This window comes from Crotalus tigris, unplaced genomic scaffold, assembly GCF_016545835.1.
Source record: "Crotalus tigris isolate CLP2741 ecotype Arizona unplaced genomic scaffold, ASM1654583v1 scf7180000024362.2655971311:6658466, whole genome shotgun sequence".
Classification (NCBI taxonomy): Eukaryota; Metazoa; Chordata; class Lepidosauria; order Squamata; family Viperidae; genus Crotalus; species Crotalus tigris.
Window position 1 is genome coordinate 2743047 of NW_024100530.1, and position 9835 is coordinate 2752881.

Sequence of the window (9835 nt, forward strand, 5' to 3'; positions counted from 1 at the left end):
ACACTGGAGCCTACAGACCCATGCTGCTGAGATATGTCTTTGGAACACCCACATATGGACGCTCAATTATGTGTCCATGTTTCTGTGTGCATGTGTGTTAGGAAGAGGGAGAAGAAAGCCAATTTTAAAGAGGACCACTACCATTTTTCAATTCTTGTTGGATTAAAAGGTAATAAAAGCCATGAAATTTATCCCCAATCTTCAGGGATTTTATTGGATCACATTCCCTTTGGGAACAGTGTGGTCCCAAAGGTGATGTCTGTTCTGTACCAGCTATGTTAGCAACTAGGCAGTTTACCTCTGAAGCTAATAGGAAATCGTTATTAAAGCTAATAATGAATTAATTTTAGAGCTTTAACTAAGAGGAAGCACAGATGCCTTCCGTGGGTCTGCTGGTAGAGATCAAAAGGAACCTTTTCATGGATTGATCCCATGTCAATAAAATGCCCTAACAAATAGATGACTAACATTATAATTTGTTGTCTTACAGACAGGTTAGTTTTGTGTTTGAATTTTTTCTGAATCAAGATAAAATGAGAAAGAAAGAGAGACTAATCCAACACACATACACGGCATGGTCCAAATTTCTGATGACCCATTTTTAGCCTTATTGTTTTTCTGTATTTACTTAGTCTGAACTTAATTTTCAGTATTTTAATTTCATGTAAGAAAGTAAACTGCTTTGATTAGTGACACCTGAAAAACCATCACACTGTTAAGACAACATGCTGTTTCAGCTTGGAGCATCAGATCAGTCTCTTGGAGCATCAGATCTTTGGGTCAATCAACGCAATTGGTGTCATTCAACATACCAGCCAAACCCCTAAAAAAAAAAAAAACAGCGACAGTAACTAAACCCTAAAAATACTGCAGTCATTAGGGCTAAAGGTGGGAAGAACCTACATATATACCTGTGTGACAGTTTAATGGTCCGGTCATAGAACATGTAATCAACTTGCCCGTTCCCCCGCATTCAGCTGCACTAGTTCCGGCTCAGCCGTACAAGCCAGATTCCGTTTATATCTTGACAAGCCGGGTTGTACGGCTGAGCTGGAACTAGTGCGGCTGAATGCGGGGGAACGGGCAGGTTGATTACACATACTATGACCTGACCATTAAACTGTCACACAGGTATATATATATAGGTTCCTCCCACCTTTAGCCCTTACTTTGATGATATTAACAGGAGGTTGATGAAAGCTCAGTGATTAAAAGGTTCTTTTGTATCCCGGAATTCAGTAACTTTATTGTTTTTCAAATGTTTGCACCTGGGATTCAATTATTTAAAATGATTAAAGATAAATATTTGATAAGTATTTGAAACTAATAGATCATGGTATAGGCTTGACACATGAGGCTTATTTCCTCATCCTCTCACATTGCATATGAGACATGAAGAATATTGGTTATTTTTTTTTTAAATAAAAGCTTCTGAAAGAAAGAGAAAACAAAATCAAGATTTTCATGACATTCAGTGATTTATTTATTGCTTCTCACTTTATTATGAGTCAATGACATTAAGGAGAGACTGGTGGATCACCAGGGAACTGGGCGACCCAACCAATCCAGAAAGGTCCCATTGTCTTCTTCACGGAGCTTGGACAGCACCGTCATGATGCCCCGCGTGCTCTCTTCCATGCTGATTTCCCACTGCCACAAAAAAGGACCTTATAAGGTTTAGAGAATCAGTCCTGGCCAAACCAGAACACTCACCTAAGCAGATCAGCAGAAGGCAGTTGGGCCTCTTGACCATAAATATTCAACTCTAATATAGAGACAGATTTGTATTTAAACTGGCCAATCTCATTTTGGCTTATAAAAGTACAGTATACAAGCACATCCCCTGTGATGGGTGATGATACAAAGGATCCTGTAAATCCCTAAGTTTGGGTTAGTTAAGTTAATCATGGATGAGCAGGCCTTGCAAGTGCCGGTACTTAGTCAATAAAATTAATATTTGCAAAGTGGAACTCTTATTATTTGCTTTAGTATGCGAATCTTCCCGTGTTACGATTTCCAAAACAAAGGGTCAACCCTGCTTTGAATCTCAGGTATGACATGGACCGAGTCCTTTCATTTTGTATATACGCACATGCTTTCCTGCAGAAACACTGCAGAATCACCAGTAGAAGAGATTCAAACATGAGAAGGTAAGATTTAGTAGATTTTTTTAAAGAGGAAATGGATTTTACCTTTTATAAGAGAAGGTTGTTCAAAATAATAGTAATAATAATAAAAAGTTGGAAGGGACCTTGGAGGTCATCTAATCCAACCCCCTGCTCAGGCAGGAAACCCTATACCATTTCGGACAGATGGCTGTCCAGTCTCTTCTTAAAAAGTTCAGTGTTGTAGCATTCACCGCTTCTGGAGGCAGGTTGTTCCACAGGTTAATTGTTCTAACCGTCAGGAAGTTTCTCCTTAGTTCTAGGTTGCTTCTCTCCTTGATGAGTTTCCATCTGTTGCTTCTTGTCCTGCCTTCAGGCGCTTTGGAAAGTAGCTTGACTCTCTCTTCTCTGGGGCAGCTCCTGAGATATTGGAACACTGCTATCATGTCCCCACTCGTCCTTCTCTTCATTAAACGAGACACACCCAATTCCAGCAGCCGTTCCTTATATGTTTTAGCCTCCAGTTCCCTAATCATCTTTGTTGCTCTTTTTGTTCTGTTAGAGGTTCTGTTCCTTCACTGTCTTTACAAGTAATTCAATGTTTTGATTCAAACTGCAGCGTAACTTTAACAGAAGTACTTGAGGTATCTATTTCTACACTGGCACATTATTTTGTCCACACAAAGCACTAAAAACCCAAATAATAGGAATATATTCAGGGACTCATCATTAAGTCATTCAAACGTGAGGGGTTCTTGGTGCTCTCTGAGCTGCTTGGTTTTTTTTTCTTGCAGACATTTCATTACCCAAACTAGGTAACATCATCAGTGTACCGGTGTTAGCTAGTTTGGGTAATGAAATGTCTGCAAGAAAACAACTAAGCAGCTCAGAGAGCACCAAAGACCCTCATTTCAACCTTGAACTACAAATATTCTCCTTTATCATTCATACATCTTTGCAAATGTGCATTTATGTTGATTCATAGATAGCTGAATGCATATGAACGTGTTATATATTTTTCTCAAGTCATAAAACAGTGATGGCAAACCTTTTAGAGACCGAGTTTCCAAACTGCAACCTAAAACCCACTTATGCATCGTCGGGTGCTGGGTAGGTGTGGCCCATTGGGTGGGTGTGGCCGATTGGGTGGGCGTGGCTGCAGTGGTACCGGCAGACTGGGTGGGACTAAAAAGTTCAATCAATCAATTCCAACTTTGCAAGATCTCTTTTTTCCTGCGAGATGTTGAAATTGACTGTTTGATTGAATCTTTTTTTTTTTTTTTTTTGCACACGGCGGTGGAGGCCTAAAGTGAAAAGGTTTTATAAAACCCAGCTGAAGGCCTAGCACTGGGATGACGGCATGTGTGCCACAGAGAGGGCTCTGAGTGCCGCCTCTGGCACCCGTGCCATAGGTTCGCCACCACTGTCATAAGGAATCCTTGGTGCTCTTTGAGCTTGGTTATGTTCTTGTAGAAGTTGCATTATTCAAAATAGGTAATATCATCAATGCTGGTCATCAGTGCTACGGAACATCATCACTAGCTCTAGTTTGGGTAATGACATGTCTCCAGAAAAACAACCAAGCACAGACCCCTCATACCAAACCCAAGCTTCAAATATTGTCCTTTATTGATTTCCCAGGTCAAAAAACTTACAACTGGGTTGTGAGCAGTTTTGACTACTCCAGGATGGATGGCAACAGTCATAATGCCGTCAGCTGGATACTCAAGAGACTGGCACTTGGTAAGCATATTTAGAGCAGCCTACAAGAGGGAGGGGAAAAAAGAACCCATGAGGGGAAAATGCATTGAAGGAAAAATGGAAGAATAAAGTGGAGATAAACAGTATATATAGAATGTTGTAGATTAAATGGATGCATCTCAGTAATTGGTTAGAAGTACATCTTAATAAGGGATGCACAAGCACAGACAAATGCATTTATGGTCCCAATATCTGCAGGCAGATCCACCTAGAAAACTCACTAGGTACCTTAGCACAGCGGTATCCAATGACTTGATATTGGTCCCAAAAAGCCACAAGTTCAATTGAGCCTCCAATGCTGGACATGTTAATAACAGCCGCCTTGCTGCTACTCAGCCCTTGACATGGGCTTCTCCGGGCTGCCTTCTTCAGCAAGGGTAGGAAGGCCTTGTAGAGAGAAGAAAAGAGAGAAGGAGCTACAGTCATGTCTAGAGAAAGGAACTGTGCAATGCAGGGAAAGGTCTTCAGGCATCTGCTGCAAGGGGACCTTCATAGAGTCATCCAGGCCTGACCACACCCAGGAGAAGTGCTGTGTTCCAACACTCCCTAACAAAACCCCACACCCCTAATGTTTCCACCTGCTCCCAAATCACTGCACAATGTCTACCTTGTTGTTCTGAGCATTACAGTAGTACCGTACTCCCAATTAAAGCAGTATCCTTTCATTGAAAAGTGTTTTGTTCATAAAACAAACCTGACTCATTTGTAGTGGACCAATGGTATTGACAGAATAAACTCTCATCATATCTTTGGCATTTTCTGTTTGCAGATCGTTGAAGGCCGAAGTGCCAGCATTGTTGTACAGGATGGTCAGCCCACCTTCTCCAACACACTTCTGCACTTCTTTCAGAGTGGCCTGGATGCTTTCAAGTTTAGTAACATCTAAGGAAAAGCAACATCATTAAAAACATCAGCAACCTTGAGTTTCAGAATTGCAAAGGATGAATTTCCTGAAACCAGTCTCCTCCCTTTTTAAAGCACAGAGATGCAGGGAGTTACTTTAGGTCAGACGCTCATGAATGGTGCTTTATCTGATTCCCACCTCTTGGAAGGAGGAGCAGCTTGTCTATTTTTAACTCTGTGTGTGTCTGTCTGTGTGTGTGTGTGTGTGTGTGTGTGTGTCACAAAACAATCTACCCCAACTCAAAGAAACTCAACCACAAACACCAAATATGTTTATTGATCAATCAGCTGTCCATATCAACAATATATGAATGTGATGAATTCAACACCAAAGCTGCAGAGTCTTTCTTCAAATGGAACACCCTGGAACCACAGATACATCCCAGAATACCTCGTTGTTCAAAACGTTCTCTGGAGAAAGCTAGTCTAACATGCGGAGGCATGTAAGTTAAATTCTTTTCTCTCTGGGAAATTGACTTTCATGAACCCAACCAATGATGTTATAGCTTTGGTTAGTTCTGAGGATAATTTTGAATTTTGTTGCTCTGGACATGCCTGTCGTACCAAATTTGCCCCATTTTCACATGGCCTTGGAACTCACCTAATTGCAAGACCACTAGATTCGGACATTTGCAAGCCAACTCTCTTAACTCCTGGAGAAAAAAAAAAAGATGATAATTTTTCCGTGCGTTAAAATTCACAGACAACGAGACAGTGAGGTGGATGTCAAAGAGGACAATCTCAAAAGCAAGAGGAAACAGGAAAAGTATGCAATTTCTCCTTCATTAGACATGCAATATCTCTGACTGAACAAAACTTAAGAAACCACATTAAGGCTTAAGGCAAGATGGGATAACACTCCATTCAACTTAACCCAACCAGATATTGCTTCCTCCATACCTTCCACACTCTTGTGCTGATTCAAAGCTTTTAAAGTGTAAGTTCTTATTATTAGAGTGCAGTCTGTCCATCAAGTGACATTGATGAAGACTAAAAGAGCTAATTATTGTAGGAAGCCATTTTGTTAATTTGACCAGGTGTAAATCTTGGTGAATGGCTCACACTGGAGTCCCCTTCTCTTTTGAGACAGGGCACACTTTTGGAATTGGGAGTATTACCTCGTAAAAACTTGCCAGTGTTTATCTGGCCAATTAGGACCAATATACCCTTTTAGTGGGAAGCAAATTGATCTACTCACATTTTGTTTTGTAGGAATAGAACGCATTAAGCAGAGTATTTATGGGGTGGAAGTAAAGGGGGCTTGAAAAGATTAAAAAAAATTCAGAGATGTCATGAATTGTATTGATGTGAATTACATTTAATTAAATCTTGTTTTTACAGTTTCACCTCTTTCGCTATGCCTTAATTTATTTTGCTTCTTACTTTGATCTGCTTATTCTATTCCTCTGCTTTGAATGGCATTGTGTGTTTTAAACAATGCTTTATGCCTGAATGTAAGGAAAAGTATGTTATAGAGAAGAAGAAATAACAAGGATCATACAGTCAAAAGGGGGTTAATACATAATAACTAAATAACTAAAGTCATTAAAATTTAGGAAAAAAGAAAAGGGGAATACTATATTATTTAAACAGAATGAACTCAAACTGCATTTTACTTAGCACTGCTTGCTGCAAAAAGAAAGAATAAAATTATTGTGTATATATATATATATAGGTCTTTGGTTGTTCGGGTTTTCTCCCGCGGGAGAAAACCCGAACAACCAAAGACCTATATACAAATACCCGCGAAAACCTCAGAAAAAAATATATATATATATATATATATATATATATATATATATATATATATATATATATATATGGGTCAGAATATTCCTGGGGTGCTCAAAATGCAAGCCTGACATTCAGCCTCAGTCCAACTTCTAAACCACAACGTCCAAGCCATCCTATACTAATTCATTCTTACCTTGTTGTCTTCTCCCTCCAGGTCAAGGGTTGTAGCAAAGACCCATTTGGGAGGACAGGGTAGCTCCAGAAACCTCTTCACCAGACCCAGACCGATCCCCCGATTGGATCCTGTCACCAGAACGCTGAAAACGGAGAAATCAACTGGCTTTGCCATCTTCTGGACTGCAGCTTCTGCTTCCAACCGGTTCAAAGGTGTGTATCAAATGGCTCTTCTCATTATGGGGAGCAACTTTATAAGGAACAGACAACACCCACCTTTAGATCTTCCAAGGAACATTATTTATTTATTATCAAAGTTGTTTGCTGCCAACTCCCACCAGAATTAACTTATTAAAAAAAACGCCAGATTGCTTGCTACAGCTGAAGGAACATTCAGGATGGATGGAAGGCAAGTTGCTGCTGTCTACAATTTGTCTGTGGTTTACTTGCATCACCAACTGTAATACACTGTACTTTATAGGACAGCCCTATTCCTGAATTCCTCTCTGGAAAAAAGGGGAGATGAGCATGTCTTGCCTTACATGTCATTCTTCATGTTAAAGTCGGTCTGAACCTAGACATGGCACTTCCACTCTTTTCATAGCCTTACCCTTTCCACTGGAAAGTGCCATCCCAAGAAACTGAATTACCTAAAAAGCTATTGGCCCTTCACAGTAGACCAGACAAGAAACACAAAGCATGTGTGTTATGCCTTCTCTGATCTTATCTTTTTCTAGACAGCATTTCTCCCCACCCACCCACCCCGGAAAGTGTAGCAACTCATTGCTTACATGGCCTTCATCACTTCAGGTATCTAGGTGGATTTGCCTCATGAGATCTACAATGATGGAGTCACCTGCCATGGAAGAATGGATTGTGAAAATGGCAGAAATAGCACCGCTGACCTATTTGGACAGGGACAAAACGGCAAGTTTTTTTTATAAAAGCTTGGAAACCTTGTAGGCCTCTTTCTGGAAATGGAAAAATATGAAATGATGAGTTTGGGATTTCTGCAATTCCAGCTAAAAAAGGAATGAATAAGAGAGATATCGGAGTATGTGAGATAATAAATGTATATGCTTTATACACCTTTCAATCAATATTCCCAACCTTCCCAAAAAAACCCTCTGAAAGCAAGAGTTATTACAGTTATTACATTAGGTTATTACAGAAAACAGCCCTGCTTACTACAACTGAAGGAACGTTGAGGAAGACGAGTTACAGCCCAGCAAAATTTGTATATGATTTACCTGCATCTTCTGCTGCAATATAGTTGATGGGACACTCCTATTCCTGAATTCATCACTGGAAAAAGGATGGGTAAAGCATGCCTTGCCTTAAATCAGCGGTCTCCAATCTTTCCGGCTTGGCTGACCAGTGTAGGGAAGAGGCGATTGTTTCACGCGCACGCTGTTTTCACAAATGCAGCTCATCAACCACTTCCGCAGCACGGTTGTAAACGGGCAGGGAACCGGGCTGCAGACCGGGGGTTGGGGACCCCTGCCTTCAATGTCTTACTTCATGTCATAGCCAATTCGAATCCAGAGGTTGTGGCACATCCACTCTTTTCATGGCCTTCCGCTCTTCCGATGCTTATACGGTACAGATATATGTGTGGATTCACCAAGATTATGATAAGGACAATGATGGAGAAATATTGGAACAGCCTCAAGGGAGGAATGGATTACGAAACTGGCAGAACTGGCACCACTGGTCTATTTGGACAGGGACAAAGCAATAAATAAATAAATAACGAAGAGAAGGACGAAGGGGGACATGACAGCAGTGTTCCAATATCTCAGGGGCTGCCACAAAGAAGAGGGAGTCAAGCTATTCTCCAAAGCGCCTGAAGGCAGGACAAGAAGCAACGGGTGGAAACTAAGCAAGGAGAGAAGCAACCTAGAACTAAGGAGAAACTTCATGACCGTTAGAACAATTAACCAGTGGAAAAACCTGCCTCCAGAAGCAGTGAATGCTCCAATACTGGAAGTTTTTAAGAAGAGACTGGACAGCCATTTGTCTGAAATGGTATAGGGTTTCCTGCCTGAACAGGGGGTTGGACTAGATGACCTCCAAGGTCCCTTCCAACTACTTCTTCTTCTTCTTCTTCTTCTTCTTCTTCTTCTTCTTCTTCTTCTTCTTCTTCTTCTTCTTCTTCTTATTATTATTATTATTATTATTATTATTATTATTATTATTATTATTATTATTATTATTAATCATCGCACAGTCAGCCAGATGTTCAGACTGGATTTGGCATTTTGTCTACCTATGGAGTCCTTACCCAGGACCTGGGATAGGCAGATGTGGATGTTTGATGGTATTACAGATCTCGTCGCAGGATGGAAGCAGTTCCTAGTAAGGCCGCCTTTTGTAATTGACTAATGGCAAATTTGTCAATGCCAATGGTGTTCAAGTGGTGCTCCAGTTGTTTTGGGATTGCACCCAAGGCGCCTATGACTATTGGTACTACCCTTGCTTGCTTTTGCCACCGTCTTTCTATTTCTATTTGTAGGTCTTTGTATTTTGTTATCTTCTCCAGTTCTTTCTCTTCTATTCTGCTATCTCCAGGCACTGCCACATCCACTATCCAGACTTTTTTGTCTTTCTTATCGACAATTGTTAAGTCTGGGGTGTTATGTTGCAGGTGCTTGTCTGTTTGAATTCTGAAGTACCAGAGCAGTTTAATTTTATCATTTTCTATTATTATTATTATTATTATTATTATTATTATTATTATTATTATTATTATTATTATATACTTTTATAAAAGACTGGAAGGTTTCTGGACTTTTTGATGGAAATGTGGGAAAAAAGTGAAATGATGAAAAAGGACTGAATAAGGGAATTTTATAATAACGAAGAGGGTGGATGGAAAATTGAGTTTGTTGAAAACTAGAATACAAGGTTGGAACTTGCTAATCTTTTCTGATTCTCGTTTCTTAAATCATCTTTCTTTTTTTCCCCTTATTGCCTGGATTTCTTTTTATTGCGTGCGTGTGTGTGTGTGTGTGTGTTGTGTATTTTCATACTTTATACATCTTTGGAGTCAGTCTTCCCAACTTCCCTAATATTGGACAATTTCTTTTTTTTAAAAAAAAACTTTTGAAAGAAACAGAAAAGAGAACCAAGATTTTTGTGACATTCAGTCATTTATT

General features: G+C 40.0%; 1 protein-coding gene across 2 annotated transcripts; it reads right to left on the reverse strand.

Annotated features, from left to right (window-relative positions):
- Window positions 1-624: 624 nt before the first annotated feature.
- LOC120300972 (C-factor-like) lies at window positions 625-7519 on the reverse strand. 2 transcript variants are annotated; one of them, XM_039327569.1, is made up of 7 exons: window positions 7469-7519; window positions 6697-6927; window positions 5371-5422; window positions 4561-4748; window positions 4095-4253; window positions 3761-3868; window positions 625-823 (listed from the first exon to the last, which is right to left on the reverse strand). In XM_039327569.1, the coding sequence occupies exons 2-7, from the start codon at window positions 6850-6852 to the stop codon at window positions 800-802; spliced, it is 687 nt and encodes a 228-aa protein (XP_039183503.1). In that variant the 5' UTR covers window positions 6853-6927; window positions 7469-7519; the 3' UTR covers window positions 625-799. The 2 variants fall into 2 exon arrangements, with proteins under 2 accessions (XP_039183503.1, XP_039183502.1); XM_039327568.1 differs by lacking the exon at window positions 625-823 and adding an exon at window positions 1364-1650.
- Window positions 7520-9835: the final 2316 nt, after the last annotated feature.

What these genes read in the sequence shown, in the direction of transcription:
- LOC120300972 (XM_039327568.1), bottom strand. Translation starts at nt 6,852, where the DNA reads ATGGCAAAGCCAGTTGATTTCTCCGTTTTCAGCGTTCTGGTGACAGGA. An exon ending in GTCCACTACAAATGAGTCAG is followed by an intron (nt 4,254 to 4,560) that starts GTTTGTTTTATG and finishes TCTCTCTACAAG; the next exon opens with GCCTTCCTACCCTTGCTGAA. An exon ending in TTGGATACCGCTGTGCTAAG is followed by an intron (nt 3,869 to 4,094) that starts GTACCTAGTGAG and finishes TCCCTCTTGTAG; the next exon opens with GCTGCTCTAAATATGCTTAC.